Raw genomic sequence first — 26,287 nt, 5'->3', positions numbered from 1 at the left:
CTGAATGGGTATTCCAAGCCCTCAAGCAGGCCCTCACCAGCTCCCCCATCCTGCGGGATCCAGACTTCGACCTGCCCTTCATGGTCCACACGGACACCTCCTAGACAGGGCTAGGGGCCGTCCTGTCTCAGACATTCAACAGATAAGAGCACCCAGTCCTACAAGTGAGGCAAAAGTTAAAATCTTCCGAGGCAAAGTATGCATCTATGGAGAAAGAAGACCTGGCGATTAAATGGGCCATAGAAGAGCTGCAATATTACCTGGCAGGTCAGCACCTCATCCTTGTGATAGACCAATGGATTGTCAGAGCAAAGGACACCAATGCCAGAGTAACCAGATTTTTCTTGTTGTTGCAGGACCTCTCTTACCAGGTGCAGAGGTGCACCATGGAAACGCGGATGGCCTCTCACGCTGACACTCTTTATGGGCCCAACATACACCAGCAGTAGGCTTGGAGCTGAGGGGGGTACTGTGACAGTGAGCATGCAGCCCGCGCACACAGAAGCTGACGTGCTTCAGCACTGAGTGTTTTGGAAAGCTTAAAAGCATATAGCTGTAAGGAAGGGCGGCAGAAACACACACGGCTGGCAGCCAATGAGTGGAGTGGCAGCTACTCACCATCCAGCAGACATTGAGAGAGTATGAAAGGGCTGTAGCAGCACAGAGAAGTAAGAAGCGTCTCTGGTATTGGTCATGCTGACACTCTTGTCCGTTTACCTTACAGAAGCAGATGTAGAAGACGACAGTGCTGAAGAAGACGCTCCCTGGCCCCGCTGCACCCTTGGCCAGTACCCACTGCCAGCGCCATGCTCCCTGGGTCCCGCATCGAGCCTGCTCTAGCCAGATCGCCACTCCCCACTATGGGAAGACAGCGCCATGCATAGCCCTCACTCAGAGACCTCATGCCCTCACCTTAACCCATTCCTCCACATAATAAAATAAAAACACCTCTGGTTTTACCTCCTTTTTGCCTCTTGAGTGCCTGTGTTAGTCCCGGCACAGCCTTGAGTAGCCACACAGACTACCTACACAGCTCCTTGTAAATTTCTACTGCAGCACCATAGAAAGCATACTCATATACAGTGTCACTGTTTGGTATACTAGATGCACTAAGGAAAACCGCAAAGACTTGTGTTGGGTAGTTAAATCAGCACAGCGCATCATAGGCACTGAGCCCCCATACCTGGACACTGTATAAGTTTACTCTTTGCTGCTTTGCTGCTACATGTGCTATAGTGCACTTTGTCACTTGTCACTTTATACAGTGTTCAATATATCTCTAATGCTTTTATACTATGTGCAATATATACATCTCAGAACACTTGCAATAATCAAGGCATCACATTTATGTGCAATTTCATATATATTTTACAATGTGTGTTGTTTATTTATTCCTTATTCTTAAAACTTCTTAATTTAAATTCCTTTCAGAGTTTTATGTTTAAATGCTCTTGTTGCTGTCTGAGCGTTGCCAAACTAAATTTCGTTGTATTGTATACAATGACAATAAAGTACCTTGCCTTGCCTAAAAGCCTGAAAAAGAAGAAACCAACAATTTGGTGAGGTCAATGAGTCATAGGCTTCATGCAGTTTTTGCAAGCAATGGATATGCAACAAAATATTAAGTGTTATTTACTTTAATTTACTTCAAGACTTATCTGTTCCTATAATATACTTTTGCTCACCTAAAAATTGATTGGACTGATACAAAAGGTTCTGTTTTATGTTGTTTAACACATGTAGATGTAAATACCGGGTGAGATCTAAATACCAGCTGAAATCCTAACCTCTCGTCTCATATCCTTCATTTGATCTCAAACCCAAATGTCTTTGGTGTATAGCACAAACAAATGAATTGGCCATGGTGTTCCAATACTTTCAGAGGGGACTATATGTACACAGAACGAAATGTGGCAGATTGCATAATACAGTGCAGTAGAGATGAGTCATATTGTTTCAAAGCCTTCACATCATGCTAGGCACATCAACAGTGGAAGAAAGAACTGTCACTTCTGTAACCACAGATGTGACACAGCCCATGAAATGTCTATCAAGAATTAAAAGCTTGATCTGCCTGTTATTCTTTTCGAACAAAGCTTAGTTGAATTTCGAAACCAAAGTGACCTAACTAGCTATTGCACTATTTCATATTTTAAACATCATTCAGCATGCTAGACATAAGTGTAAGTGCAAACTGCACACTACCATTAACCAGATGAAGGTCTTATGAAATATGAATGCCATACTTATCGATCATTTGAGTCTGATGTTTTCTGTTTTACACTACTTGTATCAATTATGAGGTAAAAAAAAAAAGACCTAAGAAGCAACAAGGTAATATTCATAAAAACAGGAAATTATTGATGGTTTATTACGAGAGAGAGGTTTGGTTTATATGGTCCATATCACTAACTGGTTTCCATACACATCCAACCAAAGATATGACACACACACACATACACATACATAAGGCTAATGAAAAAATAAGTAAATGAGTAATAATGAATTTCCATACACATCCAACCAAAAATATGACACACAAACACGCACACACACACACACGGCTTGTGTAACTCCGCTGTTAGAAAATACATGATGATTGAATGTGAATGTGAACATAACTGAGCAGAATGTACGTTTGTGGAATAAATATTAAGTCAAACCATTTTGTTCAAACTTCCGCATGATCCATAGAGTAGCAGAAACTTATGGTAACTTATGAATATCATGTGAAGGACTAAGTTGACTTGTCACTTACAGTTGCAAAGACATATCCTTGTGCAGGCTTACCTTCGCACCACCATTGTCCATTGACCCCTTTCCTCCCATGTCAACATGTAAGAAAAGGCAAAAAGTAATATAAGATATATAAGAATATATTTATAAAATATAAGGCATTATAAGGAAAAATACATAATAATATTATTTAACAAGGTCTGCCATTCAGCCCTCTTACGTGTAAGAGCATTACCAGTATTGTACGGCAGTTAGGACAGTAGTTAGCTTTCAGATGTCAGATGAAAAACAACTTTTTGAGTCACAGTGCCAAACTACAGGCAGAATATTTTTATCCTTATTTTTCCAACCTAAAGTACTGGCATTTATTTAATAGACAGATTGCACAGACATATCCTTGATCAGATGATTTAGGAATTTCTTTAACATATTATTATTCTTTTTCTTCAGCCATATCGATGTTTTTAGGGTATTTATTTCAGTAAATTTTTATTCAAAGTCACGCCATTTTCTCAAAAATGTAATCAACAAATATTTAATTTATTTCACAAATTTACGTTCTGCTCATTTATGTTCACATTCAATCATCATGTATTTTCTAACAGCGGAGTTACACTCTTTTTGTAGTTGAAAAGGTCATTTCTCTAACTCAGTGTAGTTCGTTGGTTGAAATGAATTTCATTAAAAGTTGTCATAGCTTCATTAGAAGTTGTCATGTTTTTTTTGTTGAGCCTAAACATTTGTTTTTAGAGAGAGAGTGTGTGTGGAATGCACATGAATGTATTGATCTATGTGAAAGATCATGTGTGGTGTGTGTGTGTGTGTGTGTGTGTGTGTGTGTGTGTGTGTGTGTGTGTGTGTGCGAGTCATACTTTTGGTTGGATGTGTGTGTGTGTGTGTGTGTGTGTGTGTGTGTGTGTGTATGTCATATTTTTGGTTGGATGCATGTGTGTGTGTGTGTCATATTTTTGGTTGGATGTGTGTGTGTCATATTTTTGGTTGGATGTGTGTGTGTGTGTGTGATATTTTTGTTTGGATGTGTGTGTGTGTGTGTGTGTGTGTGTGTGATATTTTTGTTTGGATGTGTGTGTGTGTGTGTGTGTGTGTGTCATATTTTTGGTTGGATGTGTGTGTGTGTGTGTCATGTTTTTGGTTGGATGTGTGTGTGTGTGTGTGTGTGTGTTTGTGTGTGTGTAATATTTTTGGTTGGATGTGTGTGTGTGTGTGTGTGTGTGTGTGTGTGTGTGTGTGTGTGTGTGTGTGTGTGTGTCATATTTTTGGTTAAATGTGTGTGTGTGTGTGTGTGTGTGTGTGTGTGTGTGTGTGTGTGTGTGTGTGTGTGTGTGTCATATTTTTGGTTGGATGTGTGTGTGTGTGTGTGTGTGTGTGTGTGTGTGTGTGTGTGTCATATTTCTGGTTGGATGTGTGTGTGTGTGTCATATGTTTGTTTGGAAGTGTGTGTGTGTGTGTGTGTGTGTGTGTGTGGAATGCACATGACCATACTATGTATGAATACATTCTATGTGAAAGAACGTGTGTGTGTGTGTGTGTGTGTGTGTGTGTGTGTGTGTGTCTGTGTGTCTGTGTCTGTGACTGTGTCTGTGTGTGTGTCATATTTTTGTTTGGATGTGTGTGTGTGTGTGTGTGTGTGTGTGTGTGTGTGTGTGTGTGTGGAATGCACATGACCATACTATATATGAATACATTCTATGTCAAAGAACGTGTGTGTGTGTGTGTCATATTTTTGGTTGGATGTGTATGGAAATTCATTATTTATTATTTCATCAGCCTTGTGTATGTATGTATGTGTGTGTGTGGGAACGCAACAGATTACAACAAAACTTTATTATATAAACCATTATCCATTTTTAACCTTCACCTGTTAAGAAAATGATGGTTGGTGATGACCTACAACTGTTACAGTAATGACATAAGTGTTGACCATATGTAATATTATCTTTGGTGTATATCTCTCAACATAATTATGATCGATGATGATGATCTTTGACCTGCCAAGATAATTATACTTGCTGATGACCTGTCAAAACCAATTAGTGATATGGACCATACAAACCAAACCTCTCTCTATTACGGTTCCTCTCTTTGTGTTAATAACACAGTAAAATTTAGCACATCATTTAGCTGTCAAACAAGAGATTATACAGTCTTTTTTTTGTCTTTGTCTGGAACATCAGAATGAATTCCCTTTGGTTTTAATTGGCATTTTACCTAAATAAATAATAAACATAAAAATAAAAAGTTTTTAAAGGAAGGGAATTAATTTTTCTGTGAGTACTGTATGTAAGTCCATGTTACAGTGCTGCAACTCAATCGCAAAATAGAATACAAAATTGTGCTGGAGTGAGAACAGCAGCATAGCAACTCTCTTCTCTTCTCGTCCCTTCTCTTCCCTTTCTTCTCACTGTATTCCTTTCTGCTCTCTTCTCTTCTCTTCTCTTCTCTTCTCTCTGTCTGTCTATCTGCCTCTCTCTTCCTTTCTCTTCTCCGCTCTTCTTTTCTCTCCTGTCCCTTCTCTTTCTCTCTGTATGTCTGTCTCTCTTCCTCTGCTGTCCTCTCTTTCTCTGTCTTTCTTTCTGAACTAACCTTGTGTAATTTATGATAATGGTGCCATACTAGACTTGGTGAACCAGTCTATCTTTATAAATGTTAAAAGTACATTCATGTTTATTATTTTATAATAACCCACATTAACTTGCTTATTCAGTGGCCCTGTTTTTATATTCATCAAATAAATGGTCATAAGTCTACCTGGGATCCATTTAAGTTTAGCAATTTGTATTCTATATTTGTGACTTTTGTCTTTTTAATGACTGGTGGTAATTTTTTTATGGTGAACAAAGACATGATGTGCTCAAGCTTTCTCCTTCAAATCTACTCTAAGAATGCAGTTTTATATTTGTCATCAGTCAGATTCTAAAGTGTGTTAGATTTCTTAAGATTGCTCCTGGACTGTAGATGTTCAGGAGCAGGTTTAAACACTGATTGTAGTTCTGTGTATTTGGAGTAACCAGGTTCTACTCTGGTCTGTCATGCTGCTGTAGGGACTTTGCCTTTGTGGCCAGCGATAAGGACACGTGCATGCTGAAGTGCCACGTGTTCCGCTGCAACGCACCAGCTAAGACTATAGCCTCTGCCCTACATGAGATGTGCTCCAAGGTAAGAGCTTGGTCCTACGTGCACATCGGTGTTTGGGATTAGATTTTTCATTTGAGGAACATGCATAGTTCAGTGGTGCAGACAGTACAGAGTTAAAAGTAAAAAATTGTGAGTGAACAAATGATGGAGGAAAAATTATTATATAATTCAGATGGAGGCTTGCTTGCCTATACAACTAATCGCAAATTGGTTGTTTATTTACAAAACACAAACCCTTCCATTATGACATTGTTATTAGTGTGAAGCTAAGAGTAATTATTTGTATGTGTTTGCAGATCATTGCAGAGAAGGCAGCAATGCCACCATCCGTTCCACGATCACTTACTATGGAGAGCATTTCTCCTGAGGACCTGCCTCACCAGGGTACAAAACCCAGCTTCCGATTTATAGATCCAATTAATTAATCACTTTAATCAGTGATCTTTCACTTATTTCTGTTGTTTTTATAGCATTCTGACCAGAACACCTATATGTACTTACGTATATCCTGATCATTAATTTCATGTTTTACATTTTTTTTAGTCAACTTCATAGATGCAGTGAGGCAGAGGATTCAAAAATTTGAGGTTGAGTACATTGGAAATTTGCCCGTCTCCAGAGCAATGGGTGAGTGGAGGATTTATTATTCAGGAAAAGTTATAAAAATGCATTACCGTGAGAAGAAACCGAACACAATTCTTAATTCTTCTGGGTGACACCGGGTAGTGAGCATTACAGTATGCAGCTGTAGAAGAATAAAAGCAAACTGTACTAAGTGTATTCACAGGATACATAGTGTTTGGTATGCTCATATTGTGAATAAGTATCCATAAAGAGCTCACAGATTAAAGCTATTAAACAGATCAGATCAGATTAGATCATGAGTGTGCCATGAAAAGTCATTTCTGCTGCTAAATTTACAGTCCAGTTCTTACAATTTATATGAAGCAGACCTTCTAAATATTATGAGGTACAATTACAAAGCTGAAATGACTCTGCAGAGGGAAAAATGATGCTGCAGCATGAAGAAAATGCACAGTCACACAGCTTTGTTTGTTCCAGGGTTAGAGTGTCCTGACCACGCTCAGAGAGAACAAGAGAGAGCTCTTTCATCAAATACTGTTAAGAAGACTTATCTATCATGGTTCCCTGGAGGTGAAGGCAGCTCTGTAATCGCTGATGGTGTCTGTAAGCGGTGACTCTTTATAAAGAAAACAAAGCACAATGTCAATGGTCTCCCTAATCATCCCACAAGTGCTAATGGATATAAACTTGATGTGCCATGTTTTGTGGTCAATATTACTGGAAGAATCAAGTTTGAGTCCAGAGTCTTTTGTTTTATGTGACCTGATGATCCCAAAGAGAAGCAGTGATGTTTCTATACTATTGTCTGCAGTGCTTTCAAGGAATTTTCCTTTTTCCTTTTTTGGATTTTACTTCATTTTCCTTGCAATTTAACTTTTTCTGATTCCCACCTCTCATGAGGAGAGCGTATCTCATCATAGCTAGCAATCCAGAAAAACTCAAACATGTTTCCAAACCATGTGAAGATGCTGCATGCTTTCAATGTTATAGATAGCTGAAAAGATGAGTTTGTCTAGAAGATAGCTTTTCTCTCCGATTGACAAGAAGAAGAGGAACACCATGCCAGAAGTTCTCCTGATGGCTCAGTCCTCAGAAGGACTTCCAGGGATTCAAACCTATCTTCTGGGAGCCAGGGGTGCCCTAACACTTAAGTCCACTCTAGGTCTTGCAAAAAAAGTTGCGCCCACAGCAGGAGTGATCTAGGTTTGTATGAAAAACACCTGCAAAGGTGGCGCCCTCCAACAAACAGACCCAGAATCAATCCTGGGGTTTGTTTGTTGGACCTCCTTTTTTGCAAGACCTAGATTAAAAAAGCAGCTTTCAAAAAGTACCAAAATGTTTCTGCAGACAGCCTTGGGTCCTATGTTTTTTGGCTTGTTTAAGGCTGTAGGTTTTCATTTTGTTCTTAATTTTGTGTTTGGTTCTTGCAGGAATGGAGGTGTTGAACAGGGCTATTGAGAGCATCATGCACTCTAGAGACAGAGACGAATGGGAGCCAATTGTCATTCATGTGTCAGACACTGTGATGTCCCTGTGGAGGGGGGAGGTACAGAAGGATGCATGTCAACATAGATCAGTGGATAGAATTAATAAGGACACTGCTTCAGTGTTCTCAGAAAAGTCTCTCATGCAGAAGTTATTAGAGAATCTTTAACGATGGTTTAGTCTGTCGGTTTCCTGTTTTGCCTGCTTTAGGATGGCAAGGACCCTTTTTGGGAATGCCAGGTACGATACCTGACCTTCCTTGGCGTCGGTCATGACACACATACCTTTGCAGTGATAGTGGATGCCGGCACACAGCGCTTTGAGTGTCACGTCTTCTGGTGTGAACCTGACGCTGGGATCGTATCCGAGGCAGTACAGGCAGCATGTATGGTAAGTAATACTGAATGTGCAAGAATGTTGACGGCTGCAACATATACCTTTACTACAATCCTACAACTTTTACTTTTAGAATAAAGTAATGTGCAGCTACTATATTAATGTTATTAGGCTTACTTAAGGTTAGCTTCCAGTATGAAGAATTTGTGCTTGTTTGGTACCCAGGTCCAGTACCAGAAGTGCTTGGTCGCACAGACACCACCTTTGAGGTCAAAAATGTGGCGAGCCGGCTCTAAAGTCAAACGCGCCAACTCCATGGATGGCTCCAGCTTCCCGCCCTGCCACCAAGGATACACGCAACCCAAAATGGCTTCCTCTAGCATAAAGAAAGGCATGCTGGCATTTTTTGAGACATTCCGAAATAAACCTCCTGTGGTTCCTGCACCATAGCAACAGAGATTGGGAGAGGGCAGGAGGAAGAAGTGATAGGTTTGGGTGGGGGCAGATTGCAAGAGATAATTGGAGGATGTAAACTATGAGGAAAGACATGAGTAAGATCAAATAAAATTGCTTATTATTCCCCAGACCTTCGAAAAATTACAAAGGACAGCCACCTACACTGCAAGTACCTTTAGTGCTTATACATATCTCCTGACTACAGCAGGTATCCTGAGGTGCTGTGCTCTCACATTCCACTCTTGTGCTAAGGAGCATATAAATATATATATGTATGCATATATATATATATATATATATATATATATATATATATATATATATATATATATATATATATACACACACACACACACACACACACACACACACACACACACACACACACGGATATAAGAGTTGTCTTGACAGATATCACCTTGAGAAACTAATCTATTATGTCTGATGTTACAGTAGGTCAGTGAAGGTGAAGTGGAAACTGGAGATGCAGCGAATGTAGAAATGTGTCCCAATGTCAAAATAACAATCATAATAATAATAATAATAATAATAAACTCTATTTTATAGAGCGTCTTTAGAAGTAGCTTCTCAAAGCGCTGTACACAAAATATTCTAGACCCTTCTCCTGGGAAGTACAGGATAACGTGCAATAATGTGTTTCAGCATGTGACTTTTTCTTGATACGTATCAATGTATAGGATAGTGACCTAATTCTGGCATGACAAGTGTTTAGAGGTTAGACATGTTCTATTTAGGTCAAATAGAAGAAAATTTCAATTTTACCTATTAACCTTCATCCTGGTTTAATGCAAAGGATGACATCTAATGTTCGAACACTCAGAACTAAAGGAGCAAGTCAGACCAATCACAGAGAACATATCTGGATATATTTTAGGCATGAGCACACATTTGACATACTCTGTTCAAATTATAATTACACCAGGATGAAATCAGAATTGATTGCTGGTTTCAAAACTGATGTAGGGAAAGAAACCCTCCATAAATCCCAAAAGCCAAAGAATGCATAATTGGCAATGCTCTGTGATGCTTGAAGCTTGGTGGCACAGTTGCATGCATTTACACATGCTTGGGAATGAAAGGCTTTGCTATGGGCGCATTTATATAAATAAAAATTAGAGAGTTCTGCCAGAACTTTTTTAATGAGTATGTAAAACTAAAGGATTGTATCTGATACAAGCCAAAACCATTCCTATAACCAGGGACAAAGTGCATCTGTGATAGAACCCTAAACCTAGTACAACAATGAAGAAGAACTGTAGCTGAATTTTGACTTTGTTTTTCACCGTCAAATGATTGAATGTTCAACAATAAGCTTTCTAAACATGTTTGAGCGCATGTCAATTGGCCACTGGAATGGCACTACGAAAAAGTCATATGACATTGCAACAAAGATATGCAACTGCTCCTTTCCCTTAAGCATGTCTTATATCACCAACAAACTCAGGGTTCCTCAAGACACCAGTGGAATCATGGGTAGGAATGGACAACACTTTCAGCATAACCTTTGTTCATTGAAATGAGCATTTTTCAGAGATAAAACTATCATGTATTCCTGTAGCACCGTTCTTACTTTCTGCTCTTTATACTCTCTGTAAAGATTTCTTCTTTGTATATATTTGCAGTTCATTAGCACAGAAATAGGATGTTGTGTAAAATGAGTTTTTTTTTTTTTATGTTATTTATATTAAGTTGATAGTATTGTTGCACTTATGTATTGAAACAGATTCCACTTGTGGTTTGGAATGGGACAATAAAACTGCTTAAATGTCATTTGGTTTCTTCTGTTGTGATTAATTGGTATTTACTAATTAAATTTATAAATCAGCAATTTAACAGACAATAGTTTGTGCTTATATTTGTGGCGGTCTAGGAAAATCCACTGGATGTTACTGTGGAAGAATTCTAAAAAAAAATTAAAAAAATAAACAGCCAATAATGAGGTTATATTCTAGCCTTGCTTTGATAAAAATCTATAAAAATCTCATTGGGTAAGGAACTCGCATTTTTTAAATTGACAGAAACATTTGACAGAACATAATAATCCAAAGTTTCTTCAATTTGCTCTTTGTAGCTGTTGCACAATTATGGTGCAGCTTGCTCACAGCCCCATTTAGCTCCATAGAGTTATTAGTACACCTAGTGGTAAAAAAAAGAGAACTACAACAGGGGTTAATGCCCACAGAGGTTGAAATGCACCCTTAGCACCCCCACTTCCCACATCCATGGCTGTGACTGACTTTTACCTCAGGTTAAGTAATTCTTCTTTACATCAGGTTACAAATGTAGAGGCTGTCTTTCAGTAATGAACACCAGTTCAATACAGGGCAGACACACATTCATTTACACCTAGAGGAAATTTAGCATAGCCAATCCACTTACCACCATGCATTTGGAGGTCAGAGGAAGCCAGGGAACCAAGATGAAATACACACAGATACAGGGAGAATACGCAAATGCTCATACAGACAGGAGCCACAGTTCAGTATTGAACCATGGAAAAGTTAGAACATCATCACTATAACTTCAAAATCTACTGGATTGTTTTGGAGATTTGTGATTATACATTTTGTTTTGCTTATGCACTGATGGCTTGGCACTGTGTGTATGTGTAAATATGAGTAGTAATATGTAATTAGGTGTGTTTAGGTGTACACTTCAGCTACTGTAGTGCCCAATAAAATCCATCCATCTATCCATCCATCTTACAAAAAGAGTTGTTGATGCTTATCAGCTTGGAAAAAGGTAACAAAACCATCTTTAAAGAGTGTGGACCCCACCAATCCACAATCAGACGAATTAAGTACAAATGGAAGAAATTCAAGACCATTGATACCTTCCCCAGGAGTGGTTGACCAACAAAGATCACTCCAAGAGCAAGACAAGTAGTAATTTGTGAGGTCACAAAGGATTCCAGCATATGAATCTTATCCCATCTGTGAAATGTGGGGGTGGTAGTATTGTGGTTTGGGTCTCTTTTGCTGCATCTGGGCTTGCCATCATTGATGGAACAATGAATTTTGAAGTGTACCGAATTCTAAAGGAAAATGTCAGGACATTCAGTCCATGAACCAAATATCAAGAGAAAGTGGGTCATGCAGCAAGACAACAAACTTAAGCACACAAGTCGTTCTACAAAAGAATAATTAAAGAAGAATAAAGTTAATGTTTTGGAATGGCCAAGTCAGTGTTCTGACCTTAATCCATTAGAAATGTTGTGGAAGGACCTGAAGCAAGCAGTTCATGTGAGAAAACCCACCAACATCCCAGAGTTGAAGCTGTTCTGTACTGAGGAATGGGCTAAAATTCCTGCAAGCCAATCAACAGTTACCAGAAATGTTTAGCTGCAGTTATTTCGGCACAAGGGGTTCACCCCAGATACTGAAAAGTTCACATACTTTTGTCACTCACAGATATGTAATATTGAATCATTTTCCTCAATAAGTAAATGACCAAGTATAATATTTTTGTCTCATTTGTTTAATTAGCTTGTCTTTATCCACTTTTAGGACTTGTGTGAAAATCTGATGATGTTCTATATTATTTATGCAAAAATATAGAACATTCTAAAGGGTTCACAAACTTTCAAGCACCACTGTAAGTGTCAGAACACGTATTCCCCTCTTTGTATCTGTCTTAAATTTCTTAGTAATGGAGTAGTGATCACACCTGCTGAGAATAAATAATGTGGGGATAATTCTGAGTCCTCGTTAACAGCTTGGTTGTATAACAATTGCTGGCAAAAAATGTAAATTGAAGAAAATTAGGGGGCACCCGGATTTGAACCGGGGACCTCTTGATCTGCAGTCAAATGCTCTACCACTGAGCTATACCCCCACACACGGGACTTGAGGAACTTATCCTTTTGAGGATGTTCTGTAATTAGTCTGTTTTGGCACTTTTGTATATATTTCTTTACATTTAGCATGTCTTGTGCTAGAACATACATTATTCTCTTTTATAACGAATGACAAAATGATAACGCCATAATTTTAACATCATACGTCGTCTGACTTTTTTTTATCTAGCCAGAAGAGATGCCATTTTAGCGAAACACGTCATACACATTTCCGTTTTTGACAGGAAGTAGTTGAATATTGAACTGTTTGGAGTCGGCAGAAAATGGTAGTGTAGAGTCTTCGGCTATTTTTTTATTATTATTATTGAACTGGTTTCGCAACACAACTTTGGTATTCTTTATTTAAATGAATTTAGTATCCGTATGATTTTCGACTTCTCAGACTTATAAGCTTTGTTTTGAGTCGTTGCTAAAGCTACTAGCCTTTAGCATATGAGCTAGTTGTTGGTGGAGCTAATTCCATGATGAAGATGAATAGACGCAGTAACTTGAAACGTTTACGGTGTTTTGTTTTATTGCTCAACATATATAATGAAATTAGGCCTTTTGTATCTAAAACTGTTTATATTAGTAATATGATAACAACCATGATGTGCCAGCTTTAGCGGTTTGTGATGTGTCATGCTAGCAGCGTTTACTTTCTGTTTCGGTAGCTTTAATATAACTCTGGAGACTTGGCGTTACAAGTCATATTAGATTTGAATGAACTATTACCAACACTAGAATATTCTTAATAAAATGTTATTTAAAAAACTGTTACATGTTGTTTCCCGTCACAGAATACTCGTGGTCTTCGCTCTCAGCTGAAAGACAGTGTCCCGGTGGCGGGGCTTTGTCCACAGGCAGGATCTTATGGTGTTCCTGATACCCTGCGCAGGGGGTAAACACTCGTTATATTGATCTGTAATACTTGAGTGAGCTTATTTATACTTTACCTGTAGTCTTTAAAAAAATGTATTAATGCATTTGTGTGATTTCAGGTTTTCTAGTGTCAAAAACGAGCTTCTCCCATCTCATCCTTTAGAAATCTCTGAGAAAAGTGTGAGTTTTGTGTACAGTCTCTGAAATATCGAAAGATTTAAAAAAATTACTTCAGTATAAGGTGTCATATTTGGCAGTCACCTCATGCATAATATGGCCTAAAGTATGTGGACACCTGACTATCACACCCATATGTGGTTCTTCCCAAAACGATTGCAACAAAGTATAAGGCACAGTTGTATAGTAGCCTATGTCATTGTATGCTACAGCATTTCAATTTCCCTTCGCTATAGCGAAGAGGCTCAAACCTGTTCCGGCATAAAAATGCCCCAGTACACAAAGTGAGCTCCATGATGACATGGTTTGCCAAGGTTTGTGTGGAAGAACTCGGGTGTCCTGCACAGAGCCCTGACCTCAACCCCACCGATCATTCCGACTGCACCCCCAGGCCTCCTTGCCTGACCTCACTATGGACTTGTTCCCACCTGGCATTAATGTGTGTCCTAGGTGATCGGCTATGCGTCTATGGCATATGTGGATATGCGTCTCAGTCCACCTATGAACCGATCGCCCAGGACGTATGTTAATGCCTGGTGTGAACGGGGCCATATGCTCCTGTAGTTGAATGGGCAAATCCCTATGCTCCACAATCTAGCGAAAATCTACCCAGAAGAGTGGAAATTATTATAACAGCCATTGATGAGATCTTGAGATATAATGAAGTGCTCAACCCTAATAGTTACACTGTCAGCTACTGATAGATCTTAGATTTTAACCTTTCATCTAATATCAGCACCAGCTGCAAATATTGTGTCCTTAGACTTTAAACAAGCAGTCAGAAAATTACCAACTGATTACAGTCGACTAGACTGTTTTCTCTGTGACTTACTGTTGCCTTGTGATCTGTACCTATAGTTCCAGCTTAACCAGGACAAAATGAACTTTTCCACATTAAGGAACATCCAAGGACTCCATGCACCCCTGAAACTCCAGATGGAGTACAGAGCAGCCAGACAGGTGGGAACCACTTAATGTTGCACTCACATGTCCTCATTATCTCCACTACTTTATACATGTTAGGGTTTAATAGGTAGTATTATAGTTACACAAAATGAAAAATATTCAAATAAGCTGTAATATGTAAAATATTATTGACAAGTATATCACTTAGGTTGAGAAAACACAACACTTTATATAGCACAGTTCTCAAGCTCCTTTTTCTGACAGATTCAACGTTTGCCTTTTCTGCTGAGTTCCAACCTGGCCTTGGATACACTCAGGGGTGCTGATGAGTCCATTGGATTTGAGGACATCCTTAATGGTAAGTGCATGTTTACATCTAATAGGGGTTAACAAATCAGTAGCGTCCAACTTCATGTCCAGGACGTTTTTAGCAGGCGTATTAATTAGTTTTCACAAACAAGACAGCCTTTTCAGAATCTTAAACACACAGGCATGTGAAAGCAGAGTTCCTTTTTCAATCGATTATAATAAATCAATTTATGATTGTAATGTTGATTCATTATAATAGTCTTTTAAATCAATCCGATGATCCAAATTGTCTGATCGTTACACCACTACTAAAAATGTTAGTTATATACAAGAGGGTTTATTTAAAATTAGTTGTTTGTGTGTGTTTCAGATCCTGCACAGTGTGAGCTGATGGGCGAGCCACATATTATGACAGAGTACAAACTTGGACTGCTGTGAAGTCTAAGTTCAAGATGCTTTAGATTTTTATTAGAAACAGAACAAAGTCTGTTTGGGTCATTAAATGTTTTGACCTTCTGCATTTTTCAGTTTTTTCTGTTTATAATAAAAATGTAAATCAATTAAACATTAGTCTTCTCTGTATTTGTACAACGTTCATCAGTGAGCTTTTTCTGAAATCCCTCAAGCATAGTGGATACAGCACTTTAAATGAACACCATTAACCCCCAAAACAGACATTTCTCAGAGTAAATTTATTAATTTTTTTTGTGTGTAATTTATTCATTTCAAGGATTACAAACGTTTTAAATATTACAAACTCTATTGAGTTAAATAAAATGTCTGATTTATTAAAAGGAAAAAGCAACTGGATAACAAAAGACCATGTATATTTATAAAACATTATACTGAAATCACACTGATTTTGGTATAATTATGTCTTTGCTGTTAACTACAAGAAGCTATTTACAGAAATGTTTTCTCTAAAACAAAAAGTCATCCAACTTCTCAGTCCAGCTTCTCTTCTTGGAAGAAATCTGCAGCATTAAGGTGTTCCTGAAACTTGTCATATTGCTGCATAGAGAGGAGGAAAAACAACACTAATGAATACAAGGCATCCATCTATGTGCTTTCATTTGTAGGACATACAATACACAAACCTTATAAACGCTCTCTCTAACTCAAGAAAGCACACACACACACACCTCAGTAATCCAGCCTTCCTCCATCAGTTTGGTGAACACTTTATTCACAGTATCCTTCACCGGCTCATCTTCTTCTCTCTCCTGTGGCTCTTGCTCTACCTCTTTGTGATCCTCCAGAGCAGTGCGACAGCGCTGGAACAGATGGTACTTGAAGTGTTTGAGTGCATGGTACACCTCGGTACGGCTGGCACAGACAGAGCCGACAAAGAACGTCTGCAATTTATAATAAAGATATTTACATATTTAGTGTGCTGAACCAAAGTGTTTTTCTATTATACAGTATATACACCTTTATTAAAAATGACAGTCTTTATAGCACAGTGCTGTGGAATTCTTGGAACTGATTGGTCAGAAAGTATTGGTTAATTTTCTATAACAGCAGCTCTGACAATAGTGCCAGCTGTTAATCAAATCACGTTTATTTTTATGTGCTCCTTCTAATGTTATTGTCTCTATAATAATAGCTCATACACTTGGAATATGAACCTAATAACTGATTAAAAGAACAGGCTGTTGTTTAACTAAGAAAAATATATTGCTGATATGAAGTTTTCTGTAATGACATGTTTATTTAACATTTGTGCAAGGAGTCTCCAGTGTCACCGATTTGTAATGCATTCCACCACAGGAAAATCTTCAATCCAGCGCACAGCGGTTTCTCGGAAACATTAGAAGCTTTGTTTTTTATTTTTTGTCTTATTAACTTCAAAAGAGAAAAAGAGGCTGGTGTAGGAATGATGTGTAATTAACTGGTTTCCTGGACATTACACAACATATGTAACTATAAACATAAAAAAAAAAAAGTAGAGCATTTTCATTAAATAAAAAAAATGACTTGTTGGCAAATTGCTCTGGTATAAGAGGAATAAAACACCGAGATATACTGTTTTATGAAAATAATCAACATCAGTGTTTTAACAGCTCAAACCACTTCTGGAACGTCCGAACATGTGGCGCAAACGATATACACAATAACTCAAAATGCAAATATAAATAATTTAAAAGCTTAAAAATACATTTAAAAATAATGTAAAAGTGTTGGGTCACTGCTGAAACATTTAAAGCATGTTCTGTAGAGTGTAAATAAGTAGAATTTGATTTTACAGAACCACTTTTAATTATAGCCATGTAAAAATAATGATCAATGTGTTTGTTACCTGCGAGTCATCAGGCATGAACTGATCTTCTTGCAGTGTGTGGTTGTGATAGAGCTGCCCGGACAGACGCACATAGAAGCGGCCATTTCGGTGGAGCTCACACGCTTCACAGCCCTTAGTGAGGATGTTCACCATACTAACTCGCACTTTGGGATAACACTCCACCCGCTCCTTTAATAAAATAAAAACCCACACGGTATAAATTTTACATCATTTTGTACATAGTGTGATGTACACACACACACAAAAAAACAGTGTTTCATTCATTCCTACTTTGTAGCGTTCTTTCCAGCGGCTCCTCTGCTTTAGATTTTCCAGGCGTGGGAGCACCAGTCGCTCATCAAAGTGACGCAACGACGATTTCATCTCTTCAGCATAGCGCTTTGTCCGCTCACCGTCTGGAATAGACAAACCTATTAATTACCCATTAAAGCAACCTATCAAATATTATTGGATTTTAATTACATTTTCCCACCTGTATGTTCAAGTATTATGCTTATAGTGGAGGGGCTTCTGTGAGTAAACTTATTTTGGAGAGAGGAATGCTGTTGCTAGGGGTTGCTAGGGTTATAACGTAGACTATACGTGACCTTGGGCACCCAGACACGTGGTGGTAAGGAGAGCTTTTTAAGACACAGAGAATGAGAGTCTGAAAAGATAACATCTTTTATACATTATCTCACAAAAGTGAGTACACCCCTCACATTTTTGTAAATATTTGATTATATCTTTTCATGTGGCAACACTGAAGAAATGACACTTTGCTACAACATCTTGCAGAGTGCACGTGTGTGTGTGTGCACACATGTGTGTTTAATAGCAGTGTATGAGAAGTGTCACTGGTTTGGACCTGCAGTTAATTACTTTAGTATTGCAAACAGAATGGCACATATAGTATCTCACAAAAGTGATTACACCCCTCGCATTTGTAGATGTCTACACTTATTGCTACATTTTGGGATTTGAATTTAATTTCTGAATCATACTAAAGGCCATCACTTTACATTTCTAAATCAGATGCAGGTGTCACTTGTATCAAACGCAGCAGACAGGCATAGATTTAAACCAGCCTTGTCTAATGTAAATGTCTAAGGTATTGATTTTGTAATTTGATTATATTTTGTAATTTGATTATATCTTTTAATGTGACAATACTGAAGAAATGACACTCTGCTATAATGTAAAATAGTGAGTGGACAGCTTGTATAACAGTGCAAACTTGCTGTCCCCTCAAAATAACACACAGCCATTAATGTCTAAACCACTGGCAACAAAAGTAAGTACACCCCTAAAATGTCCAAATTGGGCCCAAAGTGTCAGTATTTTGTGTGGCCACCATTATTTTCCAGCACTGCCTTAACTCTCTTGGGCATGGAGTTCACCAGAGCTTCACAGGTTGCCACTGGAGTCCTCTTCTACTCCTCCATGATGACATCACAGAGCTGGTGGATGTTAGAGACCTTGTGCTCCTCCACCTTCTGTTTGAGGATGCCCCACAGATGCTCAATAGGGTTTAGGTCTGGAGACATGCTTGGCCAGTCCATCACCTTCACCCTCAGCTTCTTTAGCAAGGCAGTGGTTGTCTTGGAGGTGTGTTTGGGGTCGTCATCATGCTGGAATACTGTCCTGAGGCCCAGTTTCCGAAGGGAGGGTATCATGCTCTGCTTCAGTATGTCACAGTACATGTTGGCATTCATGGTTCCCTCAATGAACTGTAGCTCCCCAGTGCTGGCAGCACTCATGCGGCCCCAGACCATGACACTCCCACCACCATGCTTGACTGTAGGCAAGACACACTTGTCTTTGTACTCCTCATCTGGTTGCCGCCACACACACCTGACACCATCTGAACCAAATAAGTTTATTTTGGTCTCATCAGACCACAGGACATGGTTCCAGTAATCCATGTCCTTAGTCTGCTTATCTTCAGCAAACTGTTTGCGGGCTTTCTTGTGCATCATCTTTAGAAGTGGCTTCCTTCTGGGACGACAGCCATGCAGACCAATTTGATGCAGTGTGCGGCGTATGGTCTGAACACTGACTGGCTGACCCCCCACCCCTTCAACCTCTGCAGCAATGCTGGCAGCACTCATACGTCTATTTTCCAAAGACAACCTCTGGATATGACGCTGAGCATGTGCACTCAACTTCTTTGGTCGACCATGGTGAGGCCTGTTCTGAGTGGAACCTGTCCTGTTAAACCGCTGTATGGTCTTGGCCACTGTGCTGCAGCTCAGTGTCAGGGTCTTGGCAATCTTCTTATAGCCTAGGCCATCTTTATGTAGAGCAACAATTCTTTTTTTTCAGATCCTCAGAGAGTTCTTTGCCATGTGCCATATTGAACTTCCAGTGACCAGTATGAGGGAGTGTGAGAGCGATGACACCAAATTTAACACACCTGCTCCCCATTCACACCTGAGACCTTGTAACACTAACAAGTCACATGACAGCAGGAGGGAAAATGGCTAATTGGGCCCAATTAGGGGTGTACTCACTTTTGTTGCCAGCGGTTTAGACATTAATGGCTGTGTGTTGAGTTATTTTGAGAGGACAGCAAATTTACACTGTTACACAAGCTGTACACTCACTACTTTACATTGTAGTAAAGTGTCATTTCTTCAGTGTTGTCACATGAAAAGATATAATCAAATATTTACAAAAAATTGAGGGGTGTACTCACTTTTGTGAGATAGTGTATATGAATCTTCATACCCATATACACTTTACTAACTTTTGCACCTGCCTGCACCTCTCTTATGATCTAAAGAGGAGAAAATTCTACAGTCTAAAAAAAAAAACCCCACAACAACTTTTCTTGTCACTTAAAGCAAAGTGTCTAATGAAAGTGACAGTTCAACTATCTAGATAAGTTTACACCTAAATAACATGGTCAAAACGTGCTAAATATTTCACTGTGCTGATTTTCCCCACTGGATTGAAACTCGCCTCCACCCTGTATGTGCGGAGGGTGCATGTTCTCCCCGTAATGCGGGGTTTCCTCCGGGTACTCCAGTTTCTTCTCCAATTCAAAAGACATTCATTGTAGGCCAATTAGGATTTCCAAATTGTGTGTAATGTGTGAAAGTGTGTGCAACTGTGCCCTAGATGGATTGGCACCCCATCCAGGGTGTCCCCTGCCTTGTGCCCCGGGTTTCTTGGGACAGGCTCCAGGCACCCCGCAACCCTGTGTAGGATAGGCGATATGGAAAATGGATGAATGGATTTTCCCCACCACTATTCCAAAATTTTGCTCACCTGCCAATTCCCACCCACCAGCCAGCTTTCCCTTATCACACGACAGCTCCCAACTACTAAGAATGAAGGCTAAAATGTGTTTGCTCTGAGAAAAGTGAAGCCAGTCAGCTTCCTCTTTTAAAACTGCTGCTCCTGCTGCGTAACAGGGTAGCACAAAACACTCGGAGGAAAGTGCTATCTGCCCTACATCCGCATTAGAGTTGTCAAAAGTACCGGTACTTCAGTACCAAGTCAGTACTAAAAAGAAAAAAAGTTGACGGTACCAGATGTTCATAAGTACCGATAGTACTGGGTCAACCCTGACAGGTGATCAGTCTGGAACTTTTCGTGGGTGCACCGTACAACAAGAATACATTGGAGCCAAAGCAGCAGCAGCCCCGCCGGTCACCATGGCTGCGTCCGAAACCGCAAACTTACCTACTATATAGTAGACGAAATACATGTATTTCTCTAGGACGCTCATTTTCCGCTTTCGGTGCTATTACCGCTAAGTGTGTAAAAGCCACGCCCCTAAAATTTATGTGCAGATAGATTAACCGTGCTTTCAGGAGGAGCAGCTGCTTACCAGCAGTATTTATTCAAGTAGTTCAAGCAAGTGAGTTTAAAATGATGGTAGCGGTTGCATTATGAATGTTGTAGCATCATTTAATTGGAGTGTATTATTGCAAAAAAAATTCTCATTTTTGCATACTTAATGGTAAGAATATGCGCATTTAACGCTAATACGATCAGGAGTCCTTATTAACCATTTAATGCTTTAACTTTTATTGGTGAAAAATAAATGGGAGGACATGATGGGGTTTACAAATTTTACACATCAGAGGCTTTTTGATGAGGTATATATCTGAAATTTATTTGTCAGAAAATAATAGATGTGTGGCTAGCACTGTTTGTGTCTTTAATATCAGTCAGTCAGAGAAACATTTCTACTCTTATCTGGATAACTCTAGTAGCTTTAGTAATGATATATTTGAAGTATACAGAATGCCAATTTTTAAAATATGTTTTCTATTGATATATAACTTATTAATAAAATAGTGTGTTGTTCAATTAGCATGGTTTTGTGTTTTGCTTTGGTACCGAAAACCATGGAACTTTACTGGTATTGCTACCAACTACTGAAATTTTGTTAGCCTGACAACACTGATCCGCAAACATGAGCTTACAGATTCCCACAATTAGCTAATGTTCCTGTGATTGATGAGAGAGAGAGAGAGAGAGAGAGAGAGAGAAAAACGGCATCCATTCTACGCAGATGCCTAGACAGCATTGCCAATTCCATTTCAGGAAGTGAAAAAAATAACAGGAAAACCATACCGTAAAGTGACTTGAGGAAGGACGTGTCCAATGCATTGATCAACAAGGCTTTGACCACCACCTGAAAGTGGGTAAACTGAGATCCGGTGATGACTACAATTAAAACAAAGACTTGGTTAGGTTTGTACATACTGTATATATTGAAAATTGCAACCTTCAGAAGCATAAACAAATAACCAAATGTATATACACATGCTTTTCTCTTAACTAACATAAAACTTAACAGAGATCTTACACTCGCGTGGAAGATGAGACATGAAGTTCTTGTCCTCTGTTTTAACCACTTCCTCCTCTTCCTCTCCCCCTTTCTGCTCTTCATCCTCTACAATGAAGTCCTTCAGGCTGTCACTGTCGGCCTGTTTTTCTTCTTCACTGCTGTCGATTAAGCGAACAGTGTCCTCCTTACTAGACTCATCTTCAGAGTCTTTCACTTCTCCTTTGTCTTCAGGTTCATCTTCTGCAACTTCTACCTCCTCCGAACCCTGAATGAGAACATTTTATGACAAACTGACATTCAGTGGTCACTTTATAAGTTACTCTCATTCCTCTGATTATCAGATAAACCTACAATACAGATCACGTTGGGGCACAAAATTACTGACTGTCAAGCCAGTCCACCTTCTACTTCCACAAATGGAGCCAAGATGATTATTTGGGTGGTGGTCTTCGAGCATGACAATTACACTGAGTGCTAATTTAGTTCTGGCAGAAGTAAAGGAACAGCAAGTTGAGCGAGGATGGCCAATTTATACAGTAGACAAGACATTAGAAATATTTGTTACAGGTATGCATTATGAGACAGTGGTCTGTTTCTGATCAAATTTTGGTTGGTGGACTGTTCTCAAGCTAGCAGTGACAGACAGGGCTGCAGCAGGATACCGCAGTAGGAAAATTGATGGTTATCATACCATGTACATTTTCTTATCTACAGTATTTTAAAACAACAACAACAACAACAACAACAACAAAAACAACTGGACAGAAGGGAGAAAATGTCTGAAAGAAGTAAGGCTGATCTCCATCCCCTGCAGAAAATTACAGCATGAGATTACTTTGGGTATCCCAAAAACAAAAAGGGGGTTCTCCCAGTTTGCAAAAAAAAACAACCCAAAAAACATCATCATCATCATCATCCCTCCATGCAGATTAAGGGGAAATGTCCCGTTTATAACTTTAATCCCAAAGAAAAACTGAACTGTGAGGACCATTTCCATCCCACGTGTTCAAAAGAACAAAATGGTCACCTCCGGGGAAACAGACACAAAGTATCAATACAAATAGAAGCTGCTGAAACCAGGGAAGCCACTGTGGCTCTTTTTTCCAATATAATAAATGACTTGCATCAGACGAAGTCCTATCATAAACCATATGTTATCTTGCGATCGGAGGCGGATGCCTGATATTTGGGAAGAGAATCATGTGAGACAGTTATGGGAGGTAATTATAAGAAATTATTTAGACGACAGACTTTGGCTCAGGCATTTCAGAATGACAAAAATAACATGAGTTGGTGTGCAAACAGATCTGCTGGGTAGACCAGTTATGCGACTGACGCACCGTGCCCCAGTTCCGACAGGAAAAACACATTGCCGGTTGCCGGTGCACTGTATAAGTTGGCCACATGCACTATCCAATCACATCAGTCAATTATCCAATCACATGATATGTTGAGGCAAAGTCACATGACTTTTCTGATTGAGAGATTTATTCGGAAGTTTATGCAGATGTCTTCTTATTGAATTAAAAAAAACAAACATTCACATCAATTGAACACAAGTTTTTTTATGTGCATTTTGTAGATTTTATTCACATCTGGTTTTTCCATCCAGTGTTTTTTATGTGATATCCCAAAATTCACACAAAAATATGTGCATGGAAACATGACCCCATGGAAGCTACTGACCCCAATCTGAGTGAGTGTGTGTGTGTGTGTGTGTGTGTGTGTGTGTGTAGTATTTGTGCAACCAAAAGAGTACCCTTCTGTTTTCATTCCTTTAAGGGTAATTTTAACTGATATTATTATTATTATTGTTATAATTATTATTATTAACAAAAATAGAGAATGATAACAATAGTAATAGATGATAATAATAATTGATAATAATAATAATAATAATAATAATAATGAAAAAACATAATTATGATGATGATTATTATTATGTAATACCTAAACAGTGAAATTTTCTGAGACTGAAAATTTGAAACTGTAATAAAGTTGATTTGACATTTGACGTTCGATATTCGCGGAAATTAAGGAGCCGTCTCTAAAGTTACATAGGACATTGTTAAACACATTTCTAACTTCAATAGCATTTGAAGGGAATGACTTACAGTCATATGACCAACTGTAAAGTGTTCATATAGGTGTCAGGTATGATGCACACCTTTTAGATTTTTGATATTTAATCCCACAATGCATGAACCAAAAAAGCCTTCACGAATGCATGAAGGGGGTCAAAATGACCCGTAATGCATTGAATGGTTTTCGTAAAAAAAAAAAAAATAAAAAAAAAAGTCCTATGAATTATATATATATATATATATATATATATATATATATATATATATATATATATACACACACACACACACACACACACACACACACACACATAGATACACACACACATTACATTATATTATATTATATTATATATATATATATATATATATATATATATATATATATATATATATATATATATATATATATATGTGTGAAACACACACACACATACATATGTACAACCCTCACATTTTTGTAAATATTTGATTATATCTTTTCATGTGACAACACTGAAGAAATGACACTTTGCTACAATGTAAAGTAGTGAGTGTACAGCTTGCATAACAGTGTAAATTTGCTGTACCCTCAAAATAACTCAACACACAGCCATTAATGTCATTAATGCTGGCAACAAAAGTGAGTATTATAACTGACACCTTGATGAACACTTTGCAGTTGGTTATATGACTGTAGGTCATTCCCTTCAAATGCTATTGAAGTTAGAAACATAGAGACGGTCCCTTAATTTCGGCATTTCTGCGAATATCGAACGTCAAACCAACTTTATTACAGTAAATTTGAGACAGTGAAAATCTCATACTGTTGCAACCGTAGTAACAGAACTTTTTCCAGCTACTACTCCACCTTTTACACGTTTATGTCTATCTCTCCCTCTCTCTCACACACACACACACACACACACACACACACACACACACACACACACAGCATATGGTCCAAATAGATAGTAATACAACATGTGCCTAAAAAAATAGGCCAATGATTGTAGAAAAACCTAATATAATGGTCACTGGTACATCTGGGTTCTTACCAAGGTTCTGCGCCTGCGCAGTGGTGTACCCGTTTTTCTCTTCTTCAACAGCTCCATCAGTTTCCTTTTCCTCTCTCTCCTCTTGGCAGCCGCTTCTCTAGCCTCTGCCTCTCCTTCGTTCTCCTTGTCAGTTTCACCCTCGGAGTCGGAAAGCTTGAGTCGTTTCTTCCCCGACGCCTTCCGGACAGGCTCGGCTCCCACGTCGCTGTCCGAAGAGTCGCTCGTGCTGTCGTCCAGGACGCTCGCGCTGGCCGACCTCTTCCTCAGTCGCTTCGGCACGACGCTCTTTTCCTCCTCGTCCGTCCCGCAGCTGTCGTCTCCCGCATCGGCGCGTTTGGGCGCAGGGGAATCGGAGTCGCTGCTGACGGAGGCGTCGTCTGACTGCTGGTACTCGCTTTCGGAGCCGTCGCTAGTTGTCGTGCTGCAGTACGACCCTTCGTCGCTGTCCTCGAGCAGCTGTTCGAGGGCGTTCATGCGCGTCTTCCTCCGGTCGATGCGGAACACCGGTGCCGCGCGTTTGCGCCACATGCCCACACTTTTTGCGGTGGAAGAACCGATCAGCTCTAATCGCCTCTGAGCCCAAACATGGACGCAGTCTGTTTTAGTTACTACGCACGCAGTTTGTCACTAACAAGAACGCTAGCTGCAGTACAAGCGCGAATCAACAGCAACAAAACGCGTGAACGAACGGAAATGATCCTTTACATGAAAAGTAAATACAGCAACTCTGTCTAAAACAGGATAGAAGTTTACAAAACCTGAATTTCAGATACTCTGTAGAACCACTAGTCCCGCGATTTTTGAGGGGGTGTGTCTGTTTCGTTTTGCAGTTCCTCCATGAGCTGCTCATTCACCAGAACAAGTGCGCCACCTACCGGTGCGGAGAAAACTGTCTTCCTGCATCACACGGATGTGAAATACGCGGCCCAAGTCCAGGACTTGCTCTAAAGGTTCTCATCCGGTCCACTAACTGAATTTTGAATCTAAATTATAATTGAATTGAGAGTTTAAAAAAACTAGACCGAGTCTCTTTTATTACCCTAGGGGGCAAGCAGAGCAATAAACACTAAACATAAACACTAAACACTAAACATAAATGCTAACAAAATGTGCTATAAATAAATAAAATAGCAAAAGGTTTTTGGACACTTGACCATTACATAAGTTGTTCTTCCCCAAACTGTTGCCACAAAG

General features: G+C 39.1%; 3 protein-coding genes and 1 non-coding gene across 4 annotated transcripts in view; 2 read left to right on the top strand and 2 right to left on the bottom strand.

Annotated features, from left to right (window-relative positions):
- apbb3 (amyloid beta (A4) precursor protein-binding, family B, member 3) overlaps positions 1 to 10,545 on the top strand; it is a 35,599-nt gene extending 25,054 nt beyond the window's left edge. Inside the window, exons 8-13 of the mRNA XM_017492074.3 lie at positions 5,799 to 5,913; positions 6,189 to 6,276; positions 6,436 to 6,519; positions 7,908 to 8,023; positions 8,173 to 8,352; positions 8,524 to 10,545. Of these exons, the coding sequence (XP_017347563.1) occupies positions 5,799 to 5,913; positions 6,189 to 6,276; positions 6,436 to 6,519; positions 7,908 to 8,023; positions 8,173 to 8,352; positions 8,524 to 8,748 (808 nt within the window). The 3' untranslated portion in view covers positions 8,749 to 10,545. The remainder of the gene's footprint in view (positions 1 to 5,798; positions 5,914 to 6,188; positions 6,277 to 6,435; positions 6,520 to 7,907; positions 8,024 to 8,172; positions 8,353 to 8,523) is intronic.
- Positions 10,546 to 12,537: 1,992 nt separating this feature from the next.
- trnac-gca (transfer RNA cysteine (anticodon GCA)) lies at positions 12,538 to 12,609 on the bottom strand. Its single transcript has one exon. It is a non-coding gene; the product is annotated as a tRNA-Cys (tRNA).
- A 259-nt stretch (positions 12,610 to 12,868) lies between these two features.
- pomp (proteasome maturation protein) lies at positions 12,869 to 15,449 on the top strand. Its single transcript, NM_001200998.1, has 6 exons — positions 12,869 to 12,897; positions 13,411 to 13,511; positions 13,612 to 13,672; positions 14,528 to 14,629; positions 14,840 to 14,933; positions 15,255 to 15,449. The coding sequence occupies exons 1-6, from the start codon at positions 12,895 to 12,897 to the stop codon at positions 15,320 to 15,322; spliced, it is 429 nt and encodes a 142-aa protein (NP_001187927.1). The 5' UTR covers positions 12,869 to 12,894; the 3' UTR covers positions 15,323 to 15,449.
- Positions 15,450 to 15,557: 108 nt separating this feature from the next.
- Positions 15,558 to 25,925, bottom strand: ccdc82 (coiled-coil domain containing 82). Its single transcript, XM_017492077.3, has 7 exons — positions 25,094 to 25,925; positions 21,991 to 22,237; positions 21,756 to 21,848; positions 17,457 to 17,581; positions 17,184 to 17,354; positions 16,027 to 16,239; positions 15,558 to 15,895 (listed from the first exon to the last, which is right to left on the bottom strand). Exons 1-7 carry the CDS (start codon positions 25,619 to 25,621, stop codon positions 15,830 to 15,832), a joined length of 1,443 nt encoding a protein of 480 aa, XP_017347566.1. The 5' UTR covers positions 25,622 to 25,925; the 3' UTR covers positions 15,558 to 15,829.
- Between the last annotated feature and the right edge of the window lie 362 nt (positions 25,926 to 26,287).

This window comes from Ictalurus punctatus, chromosome 18, assembly GCF_001660625.3.
Source record: "Ictalurus punctatus breed USDA103 chromosome 18, Coco_2.0, whole genome shotgun sequence".
NCBI lineage: Eukaryota > Metazoa > Chordata > Actinopteri > Siluriformes > Ictaluridae > Ictalurus > Ictalurus punctatus.
This window is presented reverse-complemented; position numbering and strand designations above follow the sequence as displayed.

Bases quoted from the DNA above. Each gene is read 5' to 3' on its own strand.
- pomp (NM_001200998.1), top strand. The intron at 13,512-13,611 runs GTAAACACTCGT...GTGTGATTTCAG, and splicing joins CCTGATACCCTGCGCAGGGG to GTTTTCTAGTGTCAAAAACG. The intron at 14,934-15,254 runs GTAAGTGCATGT...TGTGTGTTTCAG, and splicing joins ATTTGAGGACATCCTTAATG to ATCCTGCACAGTGTGAGCTG.
- ccdc82 (XM_017492077.3), bottom strand. From the start codon at position 25,621: ATGTGGCGCAAACGCGCGGCACCGGTGTTCCGCATCGACCGGAGGAAG. The intron at 21,849-21,990 runs GTAAGATCTCTG...TTTTAATTGTAG, and splicing joins GTCTCATCTTCCACGCGAGT to TCATCACCGGATCTCAGTTT. The intron at 16,240-17,183 runs GTAACAAACACA...TATAAATTGCAG, and splicing joins TCATGCCTGATGACTCGCAG to ACGTTCTTTGTCGGCTCTGT.